Source organism: Diceros bicornis, chromosome 23 (genome assembly GCF_020826845.1).
Source record: "Diceros bicornis minor isolate mBicDic1 chromosome 23, mDicBic1.mat.cur, whole genome shotgun sequence".
Lineage (NCBI taxonomy): Eukaryota > Metazoa > Chordata > Mammalia > Perissodactyla > Rhinocerotidae > Diceros > Diceros bicornis.
In genome coordinates, this window is record NC_080762.1 from 43,416,738 (window position 1) to 43,439,745 (window position 23,008).

General features: G+C 44.5%; 1 protein-coding gene across 3 annotated transcripts in view; it reads left to right on the forward strand.

Annotated features, from left to right (window-relative positions):
* The first annotated feature begins 3,264 nt into the window (after positions 1 to 3,264).
* RRAGD (Ras related GTP binding D) overlaps positions 3,265 to 23,008 on the forward strand; it is a 46,258-nt gene continuing 26,514 nt past the window's right edge. For all 3 annotated transcript variants that reach the window (XM_058566641.1, XM_058566638.1, XM_058566639.1), the window contains exon 1: positions 3,265 to 3,572. In XM_058566641.1, the coding sequence (XP_058422624.1) occupies positions 3,434 to 3,572 (139 nt within the window). In that variant the 5' untranslated portion in view covers positions 3,265 to 3,433. The remainder of the gene's footprint in view (positions 3,573 to 23,008) is intronic.

The window sequence follows — 23,008 nt, forward strand, 5'->3', positions numbered from 1 at the left end:
TTTATCAATACTGTACATTTCTGAAATGAAAATGAATTAGAATCTCTTAAACCTGTGTATGACTCTTTTATCTACCTTGGGTAGGGCATAATTGATGATTTGGCTTTCACTGATTTTTTGTGGATTTATTTCTTTTCTTTTCAAGAATGGTCCAATTCTCAAATATCTTAGGGTGTGTTCCAATCTACTGCGGTGTTCTCCCTAAGACCTTGCTTTTTGGGGCTGGCAGAGGATCATCAGATATCTCCACCCTTTCTCGGTCTCAGGCACAGTGGGGCTTTTAACTTAGGAATTGTCCTGTCCTGAACCCCTGGGTCCCCGAGACACACACTCAGCCACCAACCCAAGGATGCCCTGACGGTCTGGGCTGACCTTAGACTGGCTTCCATAACTAGCCCTCTTGAATCAGGCCAGCTCCACGGCCTTGCCAGGCTGATGGGTTTGTTGTAGGATAGCTGAAAGTCTTTAAACCTACTCTGGGAGAGCCCTTCCTCCTGGGGACTTTCTTTTCTAGAATGGATGAAAATGGACTAGGCAAATTACCCCCAGAGTAACTTCCTCTCATAAGAGCAAGTAGGGTCTGCTTGTGTTGGTTATGCTGTTTGCCCCCCACCCCACCCTAGCCTGGGACCTACTTTCTGCCCTCCCTACCCAATCTCTGTGTCCTAGACTAGGTTCCAGGCTCCCTTGCCCTCTGGCTTCCAGTTGGGTTTGGCCAATGGGAGGCACTTCCAGGAGAATGGAAGGTGGGAGGAGACAGAGATGAGGGTATTTCTTCCCACTGCTGTCTCCATGTGAGGTGGTTCTGGCAGTGGCTGCATTCTCACCAGCTGTAGCTCCTGTCTCATGCCCCCCTCCAGGACTCTAGCTCCCTTCCTTTACTCCTACTGGTTTAGGGGTGATAATCTATTCCCACTGTTGCTAATCCCTATGTTGATTCCTAAACTCTGCCCACACTCCTGTAAATTGTCCCTTCATTTTGTGGGGGATCAGAATTGGCCACCCCAATATGTGTCTCTTTATTTATTTTTAAGAACAAAAGATTGAAAGAAACTTCGACCCCCTCCCCAGCTGCCTAAAAAATTTAAAATAGAAGGGTCTGTTCCAGCAAGGAGCTAATACCATAAGTTAATGCCATATTAACTGTAATGTAATGTAAAACTCGTCTCTCAGGTCACATTGTCTGCAGTTGGCCCATTTACATTTCCATCTCCATGTAAATTGCCTTCCTCTCCCTTGAAGTCCCAGACCACTACCCCCAACATCCTTCTTTGTCTTTAGCTGAAGATGATATTTAAGCTGGCAGCACAGCCATTTTGGTGAGTTACCCAATTTTCCTGGGTTTCTCCCATGTATCCATGTTATTAAGATTTGATTTTGGGGGCAGGCCCCATGGCATGCGGTTAAGTGTGTGCGCTCTGCTGCTGGCTGCCGGGGGTTCAGACCCTGGGCATGCACCAATGCACTGCTTGTCAGGCCATGCTGTGGCGGCCTCCCATATAAAAGTTGAGGAAGATGGGCACAGATGTTAGCCCAGGGCCAGTCTTCCTCAGCTAAAAGAGGAGGATTGGCATGGATGTTAGCTCAGGGCTGATCTTCCTCACAAAAAAAAAAAAAAGGATTTGATTTTCTCCTGTTATTCTGTCTCATGTCAATTTAATTTGTAGACCAGCCAGAAGGACCTAGAATGGGTAGCCGAATTCTCTTCCTCCCCTACATCTTAAAGCCTTTGAAGTTAAAATCTTTGTATAACCATTTGTTTTCCTCCTGGGAAGGACCTTGACGGATACAGTCATACCAACTCATACCGCCTCCACCTGGAAAATCCAGAGACCTTTCCAAATAGGAACAGCCACCTCCTAGAAGGTGTGTGCATCCACCTTCAACACCCACAACTAGTGTAAAATCCAGGACAGGAATCATGGTTTGGTATACTGAGAGCTCCTGCAGGGCAGGAACATTGTTCTGAGCATATGTGGACCCCCTCGCCCTCCACCCCCCACTGCCGCCTGAGCCCAGCCCCTGGCATATAGTAGGCGCTCAGTAAATGTTCCCTACAGAGGCAGCACCGAGAGCCTCCAGTTTCAGCTCCCTTCCTCCTCTTCTCCTCCCCCACACCACCTGCTGAGCTGCTGGCACCTGTAGGATCTGGATCACCATGCTGGTCGGCTGGTTTATTTCTTATTGCGCTTGACAGAAGGAAGTTCATCCACGTGATTTTTTGCAGTCTCCAGAAAGGGTGGGTACAGTGTGTCCTGTGGTGAAAAGCTTGTGGAGGAACGCAGGTTTTAGCCTCACCCCCACATTGCTGCTATTCCTATGTGAGAATTGTCCCCCCTCACACCTCCCCACACACAAAAGCCTTGAAACATTTTATTTTGAGATGTGGGATTACAGTCTACGCAACAATGAGACAGGAGGAGGTGGCCATGAATAGTCCCTGAGTGTGTTATACACCTGAGACCTTTTCCAAAACGCTGCAGAGGAATTATTTATTCAGTCGAGGCAGCCACGAGGCATGTTATTTTTTTAGAAACGTTTACATCTGGGTAGGCCTGATTTTTGAATACTCTTGGTGGGGAAGCACTTTGAACCATAAACGAACACTGAAAGGCAATTGCTATGGAGACGGCGCCTCCGCCGTGCATTTCTCGGAGTTTTCTTCTTGGGGCGCTTCAGCAGCCACGGGGTGTTCTAAGCACGCTGCTCTGGGCAGAGGCCTGGGCGCAGCAGTGTTGGGGAGTGGGGGGTTGGGGCACACACTTGGGACTGGAAGCCTAGTCCAGGACTGAAAGCTGCAAAAGGTCGCCCAAGGTAGGGTGTGTGTATCTGGGAGGTTCTCAGGGTGTGCAGGCCCCTAGCTCGCCCGCCTGTGTCGGGACCACGTGCAGGAGGGGAGCGTGGGGGCCGCTGGCGCGCAGCCGCGGTGGGTGACTGCGCCGCGTCCGGGGGCCCCGGGTCCGGGGCGTGTCTGTGGGCGCCTCTGGGAGGGTGGGGGCCCTGCGCCGCCCCGCTCCCCCCGAGTTTGTGTGTGCGCGGCCTCGGCCCAGCGCCCGCCGAGCGGTGCCTGCGCCCGGGAAAGCGCGCGCGCGCCCGTGCGGGGTGTGTGTGTGTGAGTGTGTGACAGTGTGTGTCAGGTGACTTGGGTCACGCAGTCTCTCTCTCCCTCCTCGGGGAGGAACTGCCGCGCTCCGGCTGACTCCTCCGCGGGCAGGCGGGCGGGGCGGGGCAGGGGGCTCTGGGCGCGCTGGGAACCGCGGGACCCAGACCTGGACGCCGCCTGCCGCGGGGGACGCGCGGCCCCCGCCTCCGCCGGCTCCCACGAACCTCCAGACAAAACCCCAATTCAGAAAGCTGTTGTGAGCGGCAGGCGAGGAGGTTTGGCCCCCACCAGGGACCCCCGCCGCCCCCGGGACGGCCGGCCGTGGGCGCGATGAGCCAGGTGCTGGGGAAGCCGCAGCCGGAGGACGAGGACGACGACGAGGAGGAGGATGAGCTGGTGGGGCTAGCGGACTACGGGGACGGGCCCGACTCCTCAGACGCCGACCCGGACAGCGGGGCGGAGGAGGGAGGTGAGCGCGGGGTCCCCTGCCTGGCCGCCAGCCCCGCGCGTGCTCTGCTCGCACCCGCTCCCTTCCCTCGGTGTCTTCCCGCCCCGGGCCCGGCAGGGCGCGCTGGCCGCCGACCTGGAGGGGATCCAGGAGAGCAGAGTTGCGGGGTGGGGGTGGGGAGGGGCTCCTGAGGAGCGATCGCGAGCTGCAAAATGGGGCGGCCGAGTGCAGGCGGTAGAGGGGGGACCGGGAGCAGTGGAGAGGGCAGAGAGGAAGCGTCTGGCCAGGAGGGACGCGCACTCTCAGCCCCCTTCCAGGGCCAGTACCTCCCCCGCCCCTCACCCCGAGCTCTCCGCAGGGTCTGGGGATTGGGAAGGGGAGAGGACAGCCCGGCGCGCCCTGGGACCTCTCCCTGAATGCTGCTGTCGAAGCCGGGGTCAGATGTCGTGGCTAAAAAAGGCAGCCGGCGGCAGCGTGACTGGCAGGGTCGTCGGCAGCTGCGGGTGTCAGTCTCACCCTCTGTCGCCGGGGGAGGGGTCCGGGGGCCGCCCAGGTCTGCGGCGGGGGGGGATGCGCCTAGGAGATATCGGTGTCGCCGAGCGGCCGCGGGTTTCCCAGGATCCAGGCAAATACGGTTGTTAGGACACCTTATCTCTGCTCAGTGTCACCACCTGGGCATGGCAGCGCCGGCCCTGGAGTGAGCGCGGGGCGGGGAAATACATTGCCACTCCGAAGCAAACTCTGTTTCCTGTTCAAGAAGCGGGATTTAGCAATTGTTCAGCCTGTGGGGGCGTCCTGCGTTTAGTTAGTTCTTAAGGCCTAAGGAAATTGAGAGCTTTTTAGTATTCCAGAAAGGTTCATTTTTTTTTGTTTTCCTCCAAAGCAAGGAAAAAGTCCTTTATTGTAAGGTCACTTGGAAAGGTCAACAAAATAAGGCTTTTAAACATAACATCTAGCTGAAGCTGTATGCATCCTAGAGAAGGAGCTAACTTTAAAATTTTTCTCTTTGAGGAAATTGTATGAGGGATAAAAGTACCTTTGTGACTGTTGATTTGAAGAACTTTGAAAATTCATAGAACTTATTTTAATTGTCTATACAAAGCCTTTCTTTGGAGGACAGTTTTCATTATTTTACATGTGGTAGGTGCTACTTTCAGTTAATCAGAAAGGGAAGAAAGTTAACTAAACCTTGAGCCTGATAGCTGAGAAAGAAGCTTTCCAAGTCATCCTTTTTCATAGTGTCCTGTCTCCAGCGAGGCTTTGTGCTAATTCCCCATTTGCTTAAACTGGTGTGTGCACCTGTGCACTTGTCTCTTCTGCACGCCCCATAATTGGTCCCACAGTTGAGCACGTGGCCACATTTTTGTAGATAAAGGCTTTCAGCCCTTTTGTTGGAGTCTCTAGGGCTACCTTTGGTAATTAAATTGTTCAGTCGCTTCATTATTATTCAAATTGCATTCGTTAGCTCCTCCTAGATTCTTGGGAGACTCCAGAGAGATTGAGAATGGGGATGTATTTGCAAGGTATTTGAAATGGTAGACACACCATAGGGTGCATGTGTGATAATCTTTAAAAAAAAGAAAAGAAAGAAAAGAGACTATATCCTGGAAGGAAAGCCCTGTAATTTGATATTGTCCTGGGAGCCAGAAGTTCCAGGAAAAGCACAGGACCTGTTTATTTTTTCTGCAGTTCTTTATAGGGGCGCTTTTAAAATCTGATTTGGGGACTTGAAGTGAGAGTGAAGCTTTGCCAGAGGGGTGGGATTTCCTGTACAAAGGGCTTCTCCAGAGCCTGGGCCTGGATGCTTCCATTGCTCCTAACCTCAACGCAAACCTGCCTGTCATGATGCTTTTGATTACTTCTGTAATAAAATCCTCCCTTGTGAGTTCTTGGGATTAACCTGGAATCTTGCTATAAAAGCATTGAGTATATTTATGTGGTAAGAGGAGCAACAAATGAATATTTGCTTCCAAAAACATTACTGAAGCCGGGCCTTTCCACCTGGGCTTGCTGTGGATAGGTGGTCTGTCCTCAGAAGACTTCCTCCGTTATCTCTGCTCCTGTTCTTTCCACGCGTCCCTGGCTTTGATTTTGGGGTTTAGGCCTGAACACAGAATCTCAGAACATTTGCTTTCTAGGGTAGTCAACAGTCAGCAGTTCTAGCCAGAACTGTGCCTGACGACTGTCATGCCCTCTGATACAGTCCCAGGAGTTGGGATAGGGGTGGAGGTTGGGAGTTGTGACTTCCATTCCTAGGACCTCCAGGTGCCACCGAAGAGCCATCCCAATTTCTAATGGGCCCTGGGCACATGTTGCGTTATAATGCTGTGTTATTTTTGGTACAGTTTACATTTACCTACTCCCAAACTTAAGAAATGGAATGTGGGGAGAAAAGGACTTATTTACTCTGAGAAAAGATGGATATGGTGCACTTTGAACCATGAGCAAAGGGCCAGCCCCCTGGCTTAGCGGTTAAGTGCTTGAGCTCCGCTAATGGTGGCCCGGGTTCGGAACCCCAGGTACACACCGACGCACCCCTTCTCCGGCCATGCTGAGCCTCGTCCCACATACAGCAACTAGAAGGATGTGCAACTATGACATACAACTATCTACTGGGGCTTTGGGGAAAAAAAGGAGGAGGATTGGCAATAGATGTTAGCTCAGAGCCGGTCTTCCTCAGCAAAAAGAGGAGGATTAGCATGGATGTTAGCTCAGGGCTGATCTTCCTCACAAAAAAAAAAAAAGCTGAACCATGAGCAAAGCATTTCTCTAATGAACCCTCCTCCCCCTTTACCTTCCTAAGAAACTTGCTTTAGTGTCTGTGCTTAGTGGAGACGTGGGGCTTTTTCCATGAGGTTCAGAAATCTACCCTGGCGGGTGGGATGCAGGACTGACAAGCATCACCAGGTAAGTTGCAAAGCAGTTTATCAGGAGCTGTGCAAAAGAATGTGGATTGAACATGGATAGTGTGGTTTTCATTTCCCTTAGTCTTATAAGGAACTTCTGATCTTTTTTATTTTTATTTATTTATTTTTTGTGAGGAAGATTGGCCCTGAGCTAACATCTGTGCCCATCTCCCTCTATTTTATATGTGGGACGCCTGCTACAGCATGGCTTGATGAGTGGTGCATATGTCGGTGCCTGGGATCTGAACCTGCAAATCCCGGCTGCCGAAGCCTAGCGTGCAAACTTAACCACTATGCCACCCGGCTGGCCCATCTGATCTTATTTCTTTTTTTTTTTTTTTATAATTTTTATTTATTTATTTTCCCCCAAAGCCCCAGTAGGTAGTTGTACATCATAGTTTAACATCCTTCTAGTTGCTGTACGTGGGACGCGGCCTCAGCATGGCGGGAGAAGCGGTGCATCGGTGCGTGCCCGGGATCCGAACCCAGACCGCCAGCAGCGGAGCGCACGCACTTGACCGCTAAGCCACGGGGCCGGCCCTGATCTTATTTCTAAACCGAGTTTTACCACATTTTTCTAAGTTTGAAAACAGTGCAGCTAAGGTGAGACTTAAGTTGCACTTCTCTAGCTTGCACTCCCAGTTTTGTTCATGAACAGCAAGAGTGTCCCCGGGCTCTTTAGTTCTGTGAAGGGCACATTTGGGCATGTCTCAACCCCCCTTTCAGGGTAGTTAATCAGAGATAAGGTGAGTCACACCTTCAACCTTCATGCTCCAGATAAAATTCCAGAGAGAGGTGGCAATAAATAATTAAGCCATTAAAAACAGTTGCAACAAAAATAGTTATTGTTTTTAGACACATGGACTTTAAATCTTTAGTAAATTACTGTGCTTTCCTGTAATAATAAGGAAAGCAATTAAAAGATCATATTTAATCAGAAAGTGAAATTGTTTTTCCCCAAAGTCCCTCCCAAGTTTTAGGGGAAACTTGGCTAAGTTGCTGGTCCACAGTCCAGCTAAGTGCGGTCTTGTTTCCATAGCACCGTGTGCACTCTCTTAGGGTGTGAGGAAGTGACAGTATAGGTGGTTAGTGGAGGCACGAAAAATCCAGGGTCAGCAGGTGATACTTTCCTGATGGGTATAAATTCAGTGGATCCAGCAGTTTGCATCTACTAATCATTAGTATCAGGTTTTTGTTTTCTTATAATAATTTCAAGATTATTAGTGAATTCATTTTCTCATTGTTCCTTGAGAGTAAGTAGAGATAATTGTTCTCCTGATACTGCAACTGTGGCTAAGAGATGGCAGGGAACTTTCCTGCAGCCACAACATGAGATAGAACTGAGCAAGATGTAGGAGAGGGTCAAGTTTGTGGAAATGTAAGTCCCTTTCCTTGTCATCCTGCCTTGTCCAAAAAGAGTTGGGTAGACTACAGCCCTGGCTATAGCTAATCACTTGGGTTTCCTTCTAGCCCTGGAAATACAGAGATACAAAAGAGTTGGAATAGGTGGAAATACAGAATAGTTAAAAATGATATCACCAAGGTCACACCTTAGGCACAGTGTTCGTTCAAATACATATATTTAGAAAGCATATTTTTATGTCAGATGTTTTGTAAACATGTTTCAGTGATTCAGGGGATCATAGAATCTTGACTCTACTTTTGTCAGAAATCGCTCACATTTTGGTATTAAAACAGACATAAGGTAGTCTATCAGACAAATGAGGCAGAAATAGCAAGTTCTGGAGTTCTTATAAGGGGTGTGGCTCTGGGTTTGAAAGATCATCTTTTTCAGTCCCCAGGCAACTGGGTGTGTCTCTCTCAGAGTTCACTCTGCTTTATCCAGTCCCCTCACCTCCATAGCTATTGTTGGTGACAGGATTTCACTTCCTGCCACTGGCCACTTCTTTCCTGCTCATTGTTAGTTCTTTCTTCTCTGCCTCCTTTATTCTTCCTTACCTTTTTTTTTGTTAAACCTTTTTTATTTTCTCTTTTCTGTGAAAGCCTTAAAGCACTCTTGTGACAGTGGCTTTACTGGTTCTGCTGTGTTTGGGGAGCTGGTTGACTTTCTCCTCCTGAGGACCTCTGGGGAAGACTCCAGCTCAGTTTCAGTGTGTAAAATAGAGGACTACATAAAACCAACCTTGATCACTCTCAAAGTGGTTGTTAACAAAAAGGTTCACAAGAACACTTTTCCCTTCTTGCAGGAGCAAGTGAAATTCTGATTGGTAAATCAGAACCCATTAGAAGTGTTATTAAATACGTATGTTAAGGAAATATTCGTATATAAAATCATGTTTTTTAGTTACCTGCCAGTGTGAGGTAAGAGGATTTCATAGAGCAAGATTTGGTCTTCACATATAAATAAAAATCACCTTCCAAAGCCTTTATGCCTTTGAAAATATATGTTCTGTTTGCATTTAATTCTCCTTGCTAAGTAGTTAATCAAATGGACAGTGACTCTCACCATTTTTGTATATTCTCTTGTTTAATTATTTTTTTATTGAGGTAAAATTGGTCTATAACATTATATAAATTTCAGGTGTACATCATTATATTTCAACTTCTGTATAGACTACGTCATGTTCACCACCAAAAGTCTAGTTTCTGTCTGTCCTCATACACAAGTGCCCCTTTATCCCTTTTGCCCTCCCCCCGCCCGCCTTCCCTTCTGGTAACCACTAGTCTATTCTCTGTATCTATATGTTTAATTGTTTATCTTCCACATATGTGTGAAATCATACGGTATTTGTCTTTCTCTATCTGACTTATTTCTCGTAGCATAATACCCTCAAGGTCCATCCATGTTGTTGCAAATGGCAGGGTTTCATCTTTTTTTTATGGCTGAGTAGTATTCCACTGTATATATATACCACATCTTCTTTATCCATTTGTCTGTTGATGGGCACTTGGGTTGTTTCCAAGTCTTGACTGTTGTGAATAATGCTGCAATGAACATAAGGGTGCATATATCTTTTCAAATTAGTGTTTTCTTGTTCTTTGGATAAATACTCAGAAGTGAAATTGCTGGATCATATGGCAGTTCTAGTTTTAATTTTTTGAGGAATCTCCATACTGTTTTCCATAGGGGCTGCACCAATTTACATTCCCACCAGCAGTGTACTGGGGTTCTGTTTTCTCCATATCCTCTCCAACACTTGTTATTTCTTATCTTTTTAATAGTAGTCATTCTGATGGGTGTGAGGTGATATCTCATTGTGGTTTTGATTTGCATTTCCCTAATAATTAGTGATGTTGAACATCTTTTCATGTGCCTGTTGGCCATCTGTATATCTTCTTTGGAAAAACGTCTGTTCAGATCCTCTGCCCAATTTTTAATAGGGTTGTTATTTTTTTTGTTGTTGAGTTGTATGAGTTCTTTATATATTTTAGATATTAACCCTTTATTGGATATATGAGTTGCAGATATCTTCTTCCAGTTGGTAGGTTCTCTTTTCATTTTGTTGATGGTTTCCTTTGCCATGCAGAAGCTTTTTAGTCTGATAGTCTCATTTGTTTATTTTCTCTTCTGTTTCCCTTGCTTGAGGAGATATATTCAAAAAGGTATTGCTAAGACTGATGTCAAAGAGCATACTGCCTATGTTTTCTTCTAGGAGTTTTATGGTTTCAGGTCTTACATTCAAGTCTTTAATCCATTTTGAGTTAATTTTTGTGTGTGGTATAAGACAGTGGTCTACTTTCATTTATTTGCATGTGGCTGTCCAGTTTTCCCAATATCTTTTATTGAAGAGACTTTCCTTTCTCCATTGTATGTTCTTGTAAATTCTCTTATTAATGGTACTATTATTATTCATATATTTAATTCCCACTTGGGTTGAAATTTCATACAGAACTGCTGGGTCTTGAGTGTATAAGTAGTTCCATTTGTCAGAAATATAAAGGACCATGGATAATGTTGCAAATAAAAACAAACCAGAGGCCTCCTCCTAAAAGCATAAGTGTATACAACCTTAAGACTTTGTTGACTCTGCAGAATATTAATAGCAAAGAAATTCTAACTTTCCCTTAAGGCTGAGTGAGCCTCTCACTGTAGTCACATTCCACGAAAGACCGTCTCGTTACCTAGGCTTGGGCTGGGAAAAAAAAGAAAAAAGAAGGTGTGTGTGCATGTGTATGTGTGTGTCACTGATAGAGACTGATAGAAGAGGAAAGGAAGACTCATGGGCTAGGGGACATAGAGGACGTGTGCGGGGTCACACAGCTGATAAATGGCAGAGCTGGGACTTGAATCCCAATCTGGCACTAACCCAGTACTTTTTAAACCATTCCACTTGCCGTCACTTTGCCACCACGTTATTCTAATTCTCACATTAAATCTGTTTTATTTTCCCATTTTGGACCTGTTTAAAGGTGTCACCTCTTGGAGAACTTTCCTTAATTATAATAGCTCGGAACTGTATAATACATCAGAATTTATGAAGTGCATTTCATACCATGTTTCATTCTCCCCAGAGAGACCCCTTGAGCTCAGAGAGGCAGGGCCAGCCCTGTTAGAACTGTGGAGGGAGTTGCACATTGGCCTTCAATTCCCATTTTCCTGATTTCTGGTTCCTTCTTTGTTGTGAACCCACACATCAGCCAGGCATGGCCTACAGGCTGCCTAGTGCTCAAGGTGCCGATCCATCTTTCTCTCCCTTCCTTCTGTATTTACAAGGCTTATTGCTTTTTGACAGGGCTCTGCCGGTTACTGATTAAGTCACGAGCCTGCAGGTGTTAAAGCTTGCCAATGGCCCAGTTAGGTGACCCCTCCCCATAATGCTGTTCCTTGGGTGACTGTGTTTCTCTGGGATCTGTAGCAGACTAGTTAGAAAGCTGGGCTGTTTGGGAAATGTTGGTACTGACAGGACCCAGTGCAAGATAGGTAAGGTGTGTTCAGTGCTCTGAAGAGTAGGTAAACTTACCCAGGCATAAAGTTCATCCTCTTAATATCAAATGCTGGTCTGGGCCACAGTAAGATATGAAGTTTCTTTTTAAAGCTTCGGTTAGTTTAGCTTCAAATTCTGCTCAGTCACTTGCATTCAGTCATCCTAACCCACAAACATCTATGGAGTGTTTATTGTGGTAAGCACGGAGGCCTCAGTTTTTACATCTGTGAAGGATAAACGTTATTGATTTGAGGATCAGAGGTAACACTGTATGGTGTGCAGGTGGTGAGTGAATGGTAACTGCTGGGGGGTAAGGGGTTGGAGCAGGTTGATTTGAGCTGTTTCACGGTGGCCAAGGCTAAAACCTCTGAAATGTGCCCTCATCCTCAACCAAGAAGATCAGGGGAAGAAAGGACCGTCAAGGCATGGACAGCCTCGGCCAGCTACATTTCCACTTCACACCTGTCTGCAACCTCATAGTCTTACCGCCCTCTGAGGCCCCAGATCCTTGACGCACCTGAGCTGCAGGCCGACAGGCACCCCAGAGTCAACAATTTCAGATAACTGTTCAGCCTCTTCCCCTTCACCATCCTGGTGAATGGGCCCTTGTTCACTTGGTCGTCCAGGTCAGGAACCTGGGGCTTCTTTCTCCCTTGTCCCCTGTGTCCACTGGGTCCCCAGGGACCACTGAGTCAATTTGAACTTCTCGCAAATCCATTCCTTCTGACCATTTCCACGGCCTGTGCCTTAGTTCTTTCATTTCTCATTATTTTTCTAGAACAACCTCCTAACTGCTGTCAGGGAGGAAAAACTTTTCCTCTATTCTCTTAGGGTCTGAAGTGGGAGGCTGCAAATTAAACTGATGAAAGACAGATTAAGAAGAGAAAAATAGATTTAATTACGTACTAATGCATGAGAGTTCACCAAAAATGCAACTCCAGAAGGTGTTTGGGATTTGGGGTTTATATACCATCTTAGAGGCTGGAGAGGGGCAGGGGGGCATTTTTGGAGAACAAATGACTTCTTAGAAGGGAGTTGGGGAAAGGGCACTTATGGAAAAACAAATGACTTTTTGGAAAGAGAAATGGGCCCGGGTGGGAGATAGGATAGTTTTGTGACAATGTCTGTTTGGGTGTGGTGCCAACTTCTCTTCTCATTGCAGTCTGTCTGCAACAAGAGAAGATTAAAGTTACTCCCGGGGAGGAGATTTATGACAACTGAGTTCTTTTGGGAGGCTCTGCTTTAGGCAAATAAGGAATTTCAGGAACCCAAATGCCTTTAGCTCAAAATAATTTTTACTCCACAGTGGCTTATTCTAGGCCCCTTCACTGTCTCCACACTGACCCCCTTAGGGAGTCTGTTTCATTTTTTTTTGTGAGGAAGGTCAGCCCTGAGCTAACATCCGTACTAATCCTCCTCTTCTTGCTGAGGAACACCGGCTCTGAGCCGACATCTATTGCCAATCCTCCTCCTTTTTTCTTTTTTCCCCAAAGCCCCAGTAGATAGTTGCATGTTGTAGTTGCACATCCTTCTAGTTGCTGTATGTGGGACGTGGCCTCAGCATGGCCGGACAAGTGGTGCATCGGTGCGCGCCCGGGATCCGAACCCAGGCCACCAGTAGCAGAGCGCGCACACCCAACTGCCAAGCCATGGGGCCGGCCCAGGGAGTCTGTTTCTAGAGTGAACTTCCTGAAGTGTAAATCTGATCATGTTAGTCTCCCCTTAAAATCCTTGTGATTTCCTCATGGCTTGCAGGGTAAAATCCAAACTTCCCAGCATCTCATTCGTGAGCTAGCCTGTTCCCTCTCTATCAACTAATTTATTCAAAGATATTTACTGGACTTATGTCACGTGCTACATCATATTCTGCCTGTGTATATGTGAGAGAGATAGATAATAAGTAAACGGACAAGAAGACAAACTTACAAAGTAAGAAGATAATTTTGTATAGTGATAAGTACTGTTAGGAAGACACAGGGTTGTGAGGAAGTGGTGGGGCCCAGGTGAGACGAGAGGAGGTAAAATTGCCGCTGGGCTTAGTGGGAAGAAGGCTGGGTGACGCCTGGGGAAAGCCTACCAGGTGGAGGCAAGAGGCCAGTGTGGTCACAGGATAGGAACTAGTGGGGAAGATGAACCAGGCACGGGCGGAGAGGTAGCCCACATAGGGCCTTTTGGGGGAAGAAGGCGTTTGAGTTTTTTTCTAAATGCTGTGGGAAGCCAATGGACAGTGTGCAAAGCCTTTTGCCTTTAAACTACGTTCCCTAAACTTAGGGAAGGCCAGAGTCTCTTCCTGGGCCCATCTTTCCCTCATTCATCCCTTTCATGCCTCCTCTTCTTTAAGACTCAGATGTTATTTCTCCAGGGAGCCCTCTCTCTGAGCCCATAGCACCTAGATAGCAGTGCATTGTAATTGTCAGTTTTTCTTGTTTTTCCCCTCTAATCGCTAAGGGATGAATCTTTTCTTTGTGACGGCAGCCCCTGGGTCAGCCCTGTCTAGCACTTGGCAGATGGTCAGGGAACCTTTATGAAAGGAGAACAGACTGCCCTCTTGTAAGTTTCACCTCATTCTGACAACTTCCTCCAAACCCCGCTGACACTTTTAAAGAGCCCTCTCTGGGTTCCATCTCTCGTCGCAAATCCTCCTATAGTTCCTTTCTGATTTCCTTTTTTTTTTTTTTTTTTTAAGTACTAGCCCTTTTATTGCCCCTTTCAACGCAGCTATCATGCTTCATTCTCTTTCTCAGGTTATTCTTAAATTTTATTTATTTATTTTTTCTCCCCCAAAGCCCCAGTAGATAGTTGTACATCATAGTTTCACATCCTTCTAGTTGCTGTATGTGGGACACGGCCCCAGCATGGCCGGAGAAGCGGTGGGTCGGTGCGCGCCCGGGATCCGAACCTGGGCCGCCAGTAGCGGAGCACACGCACCCAACCACTAAGCCACGGGGCCGGCCCTCTCAGGTTATTCCTATTAAAGTTGAGTGAGCGTGTGATGCTCAGGGAAATGGTGGTGGAGAGAGCCCAGCCCTCTCCAGGAGGCCAGGAGGCTGGGGTGTTTCCTTTCCTGACGTAAGCTCCCTACTAACCCTCACAGAGCGGAGTGAGACTCTCTGAGAAACCCCACAGGGTTTCAAAAGCAGAGACACTTGAGGGAAGGGTGGGAGAGGATTGAAGGGGGGATTTTTGTCAGCAGTCCTCTCTGATGTAAGAAACCTCTCCTCATCAACAGCAGTGGCCACAATAAAAATACATTCAAATTGTGAACCAGCACTCACTTATGTGTAAGTAAACCTAGAAGAGTTTCACTAGCAGTATTTACTTTTATTATGCATGATGTATTCTGACATCTTCTAGTCTCTTCTTTTTTGTTTGTTGCAGTTTTTGTTTTTAATGTCCTCTGATTTGTGGCTAAGGCCCTGCATGAGGACTCTACCATATACCAGCCCTGTGGCCTTGGTCATGTTCCTTCCCCCAGATTCCTCAGGTGTAAAACAGACTCGTATCTTCTCATTGGGGAGAAATGTTTAGCGAGGTCTCTGGCACACAGTTTGTTTCTGTACACACCAGCTAAATATGATAAAATGCATCTGCGTGGGTGTCACGGATCTCCATAGAGTTGATGGTACACTTGCTGATCTGGCTCATCATGTCCCACTGTTTACAGTTGGTGGCCCATGCTTGAATTTAGCAGGAAAAGGAAATACTTCCAGCTGTATGTGTATTTTGCTTCTGAGCCACTCTCTCTATGTAAGCATACATATACACTCCCTCCCCTCTATACAGTGGTCTCCATCACCTCCCCACTCTCCCAGGAGGAGGAGATGCAACCCCAGGGCACCAGTGTGGATGACCGTGCCGTATAGAGACTTGCAGACCCTGCTGAAGATAAGTTAAAATCTACACTGACATGCAGCAGTATAAATTGGGAAGAAATAAAGACATTTATAAGCACTTAAGTATTTTTGTGCTTGCGCATAATTTAGTGTGGAATTTTGCTTTCCTTGATTGGAGGCGGCGTTGCATAGCACAGAGAGAGCATGGACTTTGGATGGGCCAGCCCTCAGTTTGAATGTTACTTGACCTTCCAGAGCCTGAATGTCTTCACCTGTGAAATGGAGGTAATAATATCTATTCCTGAAGGAGTGTGAATGGGATGAAGTGTGTAGGTTGCCTAGCACAGTACTTGGCATGTGTAAGGCACCTTCCTATGTGGTTGCTATGAGTTTTCTTTTTCTTCCTTTTTTTTTTTTTTCGTGAGGAAGATCAGCCCTGAGCTAACATCCATGCTAATCCTCCTCTTTTTGCTGAGGAAGACCAGCTCAGAGCTAACATCTATTGCCAATCCTCCTCCTTTTTTTTTCTCCAAAGCCCCAGTAGATAGTTGTATGTCATAGCTGCACATCCTTCTAGTTGCTGTATGTGAGACGCGGCCTCAGCATGGCCAGACAAGCGGTGCGTCAGTGCGCGCCCGGGATCCGAACCCTGGCCGCCGGTAGCAGAGTGCGCGCACTTAACCGCTAAGCCACCGGGCCGGCCTGCTATGAGTTTTCATTGCATGCGTATTTTCCTGTTCCATGCAAGGCATTGTGCCTTTGCTTCCATCTGGGCTCCCCTCTCTTGGTGACCCTCTTCCTCCCTGCCCCCCTCAACCCCATCCAAGTCCTGCACTGCTTTAAGTCTGCTTTCATAGCCCTTGTAATCCACTGGGTTGCTCCCCGAAGCCCAAGGGCATTTCTTCACTACTTTGCATTGATCTAACACTTGATGTTTGGTAGGTGATAATGGAGCGGCTGTAGCTCATTAGGTTTCCATTCTTTTCTTTGAGGGTACATTTCTTCCAAGAGCTGTATTGAGGTGTAATTGACAGGAAGTGCACCAATTTGTTAAGTTTTGACGTATGTGTACACCTGTGAAACCATCACTACAATCAAGATGAACATACCCATCACCTCCAGACGTTTCCTTGTACCTGTTAGTAGTCGCTCCTTCTGACCATTCCTTACTACCTCTTCTATTTCCCAGGCAACCACTGATCTGCTATTTGTCGCTGTAGATTAGTTTACAGTTTTTGAAACTTTATGTATAATGAATCATAGAGTATGTCCTCTTTCAACTGGCTTCTTTTATTCAGCATAATTATTTTGAAATTCATCCATGTTGTATCAATAGTTTGTTTCTTTTTATTGCTGAGATGCACCCTAATTTGTTTATCCATTCACTTCTTGATGGACATTGGGTTTTTTTCCAGTTTTTGACTGTTATGAATAAAATTATTATGAGCCTTTGTATACAAGTTTTTGCGTGGGCATATGCTTTCATTTCTGTTGGGTAAATACCTAGCAGTGGAATGGTTGGGGTAATATAATAGATGTATGTTTAACTTCTTAAGAAACCACCAAACTGGTTATGCCATTTTACATTTCCACTAGCAGTGTATGCGAGTTCTAGTACCTCCACATCCTTGTCAACACGTTACTGTCTGTCGTCTTTAATTTTAGCCATCTTAGTGGTATGCAACAGTATCTCATTGTGGTTTTGATTTACATTTTCCTAATGATTAATGATGTGTTGAGCATCTTTTCCTGTGCTTATGTACCTTCCATAAATCCTCTCTAATGAATTATTTGTTCAAATCTTCTGCCCCCTTCCCTTTGTTAAATTGGGTTTTGTTTTCTTTTTTTTTTTAATTTTTATTTATTTATTTATTTTTCCCCAAAGCCCCAGTAGATAGTTGTATGTCATAGTTGCACATCCTTCTAGTTCCTGTATGTGGGACACAGCCTCAGCATGGCCGGAGAAGCGGTGCGTCGGTGCGCGCCTGGGATCCAAACCCGGGCTGCCAGCAGCAGAGCGCGCGCACTTAACTGCTAAGCCACTGGGCCGGCCCGGGTTTTGTTTTCTTATTAATGAGTTTTTAGAGTTCTTTACATATTCTAGATACAAATCCTTTATCAGATATATGATTTGCAAATATTTTCTCCCAATCTGTGGCTTGTCTTTTTTATTATTTTAGCAGTATCATTTGAAGAGCAGAAGTTTTTATTTTAATAAAGTCTAATTTATCAATTTTGCAGGGAAGGTTTAATATCTAAGAAATCTTTGCCTACCCAAAGATCATATTTTCTCCTAGAAGTTGCATAGTTTTAGGCTTTACAATTAGGCCTGTGATCTATTTGGGGTAATTTTTATATATGGTGTAAGATGTAGATTGAAATTCATTTTTTTTTTTGGCATATGGACGTCCAGGTGTTCTGGCACTGTTTGGTGAAAATGACTATCCTTCCTCCAGGAAGTTGCTTTTGCCTCTTTGTCAAAAATCTGTTGTGGATTTATTTCCGGACTCCCTGTTCTGTTCCAGTGACCTATTTGTCTATTGTTGTGCCAATACCACACTGTCTAGACTAGATTTTAAGTTTCTTGAAGATAGGAACCGTGTTTTACATAGCTTTTTGTCCAGTCAACATTTACCAATCAACTACTTTGAGTACAGTAACCGGTATATTTATTGTATTGAAAAAACAAAAATCTTAAGACAACCATTTAAAGAGAAAATGTGAAGTTGAAATCACAATTTAGGGCCGGCCCCATGGCTTAGCGGTTAAGTGCGTGTGCTCCGCTGCTGGGGGCCCGGGTTCGGATCCCGGGCGCGCACCGACGCAACGCTTCTCCGGCCTCATGGCCGCGTCCCACATACAGCAACTAGAAGGCTGTGCAACTATGACATACAACTATCTACTGGGGCTTTGGGGGAATAAAGAAAGAAAGAAAGAAAGAAAGAAATCACAATTTAAGGAGTATTTAATATTTTGAAATGTTTGTGTTTGGCATATAAAATCAAAAGAATATCAAAGGTTTTCGGTGAGCTTGTGTATCTTTGAAATTTAACTTAAAAATCTGAGCTTTGCAAATTAAAACATAAAACAATATGTCAGTTGTCTCTTAATTCTCCCATTTCTATGTCCTTCGTGACTCCCATATAATAAACATTTTTTTCAAAACTAATTTTAATTATCTGTGTATGTGAATATGTTTCCTTTTTAAAATTAAACCCAAAATCCCTTTAATGATTCCCCTAAATCCTCCCACCGCACGCTTTACTGTTTGCTGTGCATCCTTCTTGACCTTTTTCTGGTGCATTTTTGCACTTATTCATATTTTCTACTAATTTGAGATGATTATTCTTAAATTTAAAAAAAATTGATATGTAACTATGCTTTGTGTGCGTTTGTGTGTGTGTGTGTGTGAGGAAGATTGGCCCTTAGCTAACATCTGTTGCTAATCTTCCTCTATTTTTGTATGTGGGACACCGCCACAGCATGGCTTGACAAGTGGTGCATAGGTCCGTGCCCGGGATTTGAACCTGTGAACACTGGGGCGGCCCCAACTATGCTTTTCTAACAAGAACTATAGCATTCTTTTACTTACGTTTTGCCAACCTCTCCCTCACCAATCTCCCATGTCTATATTGTCTGGAATTTTAGTTTCTAATTTTTATTCAAAAATTTAAAATAAGTACTTATCTAAAATTAATAGGTTTCAGTAAAAATGTCTTTGTTTTTCATTGCTTATTGCATTGCTCTGCATTTTGGGTGTATTTTTCTTTCAGGAGTACATCCTTGATTAATTCTTTAAAAGAGATTAAGTGGACAATAAACTTTCTGAGTCCTTAAATGTCTGAAAACATCTTTATTTCACGCCTACATTTGAAAAGTAGTATGACTGGGTATATAAATCTGGGTTCAAAGATATTTCCTTCAGTCCTTTGAAGATACTGTTCTATTCTCTTCTTGCATCCTGTGCTGCTAAGAAGTCTGATGTCTTTCTGATTTCTTTGTAGGTAATTGTTTTCCTCTTCTGATGGCTTTAGGGACTTTGTTATCATCCTTGATGCTTTGAAGTTTTACTATGATTATTCTAGGTGTGGGCTTGTTTTTGTTTAAATTTCTGCTTTTACTTTGTGGGCCTGTTCATTTTGAGTTTTATCTTTTCTTAGTATGGGAAAGGCTTATCTATTATTTAGTTAAATATTGCTTTCCCTTTTTTTTTTTTTTTTAAGATTTTATTTATTTTTTTCCCCCCAAAGCCCCAGTAGATAGTTGTATGTCATAGCTGCACATCCTTCTAGTTGCTGCATGTGGGACGCGGCCTCAGCATGGCGGGAGAAGCGGTGCGTCGGTGCGCGCCCGGCATCCGAACCCGGGCTGCCAGCAGCGGAGCGCGTGCACTTAACCGCTAAGCCACGGGGCCGGCCCTGCTTTCCCTTATATTCTGTATTTTCTCCTTTTGGAACTTCTTTGAAGGATAATGGGACTTCTGAATCTTATTCTTGATGTCACTTTAACCTTTATTTCATATTTTCCAGTGCTCTATTCTTTTATACTGCATTCTGAGAGAATTTGACTTTTCAGGTCACTATTGCCCTTTTCATCTGTTTATTCTGCTTTTCAATTCATATACCTCCCTCCCTACAATTATATTTTTATTTCTAAGATCTCTAAGGCCCTTTTTCATTACTGCTCTTATTCTGAAACTGTCTGTTCTTGTTTCATGAATGCTGTCTTTTCTCTTATGTCTGAGTATTTTGATTATACTTGCAAGTTTACTCGGATTCCTTTATGAACTCTGCTTCTTCCACTTGTTGAGTCTGTGTTCTCTTCTATAATCTTGGCTTCCCTCAAGTGTTTGGCATTTGAGGAGATGTCTTGCGGGAAGATGATACTGCTTCCACCTCTTGAACTCCACTCATTGTAGTGAGAGTTAGGTAAGGTCACAGTACTTGGAGGGTGGTAGTGTGGGTGCTCCCTGTTCCTTCTGGGCATCACTAGCCCCTGGGGCACTGCCTTCCCTCTCATACCCAGGCTCCTACAGTCACTGATCCCATCTGGAAGACAATCCAGGATATGTGTAGGGTGGGGCTGGGTAGATGGGCAGTGGTGCACAGGGTTTATCTGCTTGGCTCTTCTCACTTTGATTCTCCAAATAACGATCCCATTTGTTGTCTTCGTGGCCCTTCCTGTTTGGGCTTCCACCAGTTCTGCGCTCTGCAGCAGAACTCTACCACTCGTAGTCAAGGGCTGCAGCTTCCCTCTTCAGTCTGAGCTTTGTGTTTCTTAGGGATTTCTCAGTAACGTACGTGTCAACATCGAGTTCTCTTTTTTGTTTTGAGCTCAGCTATTCATGTTTATTTGTTCATGTATTTATTTATTGTTCATACCCTCTCTATTATTTTTAGGGATTTAGTATGGAGGGGCAGACTGACATGTTATCAGTCTGATATTTTTGAAGCTGGAAGTCCTGTTATCTTTTTTGATTCATGCCCTGCTTTTGCTAAGATTGCCTTGTAATGGCAGTACTGCAAGTGGACAGTGTGTAATCACTGATGAAGAAGAACGCTGGTGACCTTTTGGATGGTTTACTTCCGCACCACTGCTTCTAGAGTATATCTTCAGGCCTTTGTTGAACTGGGTTAAGTTGAACGGGAAAAGTGTGTGTTGCTGGGTGGAAGTGAAATGTTGCTTGTAGTAGTGTCTGTGCACAGCTGCACCTGCTTACTTTTTTTGTTATTCAATTATTAATTTACCTGAAATTTGTGTGTTTACCTACACTTATTGCAGATTCAAACATCGAAATATTATATATAGCAAATGAAATTTACTGAGATATTATTAGATATTAATGTGTTTTTGGAAAAAATTGTTAGTTACAATAGAGAAATAAAGGATTATTTTACAGTCTGTATTGGATTAGACTTAGACTGGGATCAGGGACTGAGAAAGACTTAGAGGTATAGTTGAGAAGGAAACAAAAGAGAAATTTAGAAAAATAACCTAATGTACATATATCTCTATATTTGCCTATAGTCTGCCTTTTTTTCTTAAAATGTTGGTTTCTTTTCTTGAGTTTTCTCCAAGTTTCATACTGGGTCTTTTATTTATTTATTTATTTGGTCAGTCATGACGCTTTTTTTTTTTTTTTTTAAGGTGGGATATATTTCACATACCACAATATTTTCCCTTTTAAAGTATACAAATCAGTGGTTTTAGTATATCCACAAAAGTGTGTAATCATCACCAGTGTTTAATTCCTGAACATTTTCATCACTACAAAGAAGCCGTATACCCATTAACAGTCACTTCCCATTTTCCCTTCCCTCTAGCCCCTGGCAACCACAAAGTACCTTTTGTCTCTATGGATTTGTCTATTCTGGACATTTCATATAAATGGAATCAAACAACATATGACCTTTTGTGTCTGGCTTATTTCACTTCCAGTGTTCCTCCATGTTGTGGCATGAATCAATACTTCATTCCTTTTTTATGGCAGAATAATATTCCACTGTATGGATATATCACATTTTGTTAATCCATTCATCAGTTGATGGCCATTGGGTTTTTTCCACCTTTGGCTGTTGTGAATAATGCTGCTGTGAACATTGACATACAAGATTTTGCTTGGACATATGTTTTCATTTCTTTGACTATATTCATAGGAGTGGAATTGCTGGGTCATATGGTGACTCAATGTTTAACCTTTTGAGGAACTGCCAAACGTTTTTTTTTTGAAGCACACCATTTTACATTCTCACCAGCAGTGTATGAGGGTTGCAATTTCTCCACATGCTCACCAACATTTATTATTATCTGTCTTTTTAATTATAGCCATCCTAGTGGGTGTGAAGTGACATCTCATTGTGGTTTTGATTAGTATTTCTCTGATGGGTAATAATATGGAGCATCTTTCCATGTGCTTATTGGCTATTTGTATATCTTCTTTGGAGAAAAGTGTGTTTAGATCTTTTGCCCATTTTTTTAATTGGGTCATCTTTTTATTGTTGAATTGTAAACAATTTATATATTCTGGATACTAGACTTTTATCACATGTATGATTTGCAAGTGTTTTTTCCCATTCTGTGGCTTGTCTTCACATTCTTTTTCTTCTTGTTTTTTTATGAGGAAGATCGGCCCTGAGCTAACATCTGCCAATCCTCCTCTTTTTTTCCTGAGGAAGACTGGCCCTGGGCTAACATCTGTGCCCATCTTCCTCTACTTTATATGGGACGCCGCCACAGCATGGCTTGGCGGTGCGTGCCTGGGATCCGAACCGGCGAACCCCGGGCCACCACAGCGGAGCGCGAGCACTTAACCACTTGCACCACCAGGCCGGCCCCTTTCTTCTTTTTTTTTTTTTGATGAGGAAGATTTGCTCTGAGCTAACATCCATTGCCAGTCTTCCTCTTTTTTTGCTTGAGGAAGATTAGCCCTGAGCTAACATCTGTGCCAGTCTACCTCTATTTTGTATGTGCGTCGCCACCACAGCATGGCTGACGCCTGGGATCCAAACTGGCGAGTCTGGGCTGCTGAAGCAGAGCGCACCGAACTTAACTACTACACTACGGGGCCAGCCACTTGTCTTCACTTTCTTGATAGTGTCCTTTGAAACACCAAAATTTTTCATTTTGATGAGGTTCAGTTTATATTTTTCAGTTTTATATTTTTCTGTGGTCCTTTATGCCTTTGGGGTTATAGCTAAGAAACCATTGCCTAATCCAAGGCCATCAAGATTTATACGTATGTTTCCTTCTAAGAGTTTTATAGTTTTAGCTCTTAAATTTAGAAGTTTCATCCATTTCAAGTTAATGTTTGTATTTGATGTAAGATAAAGGTC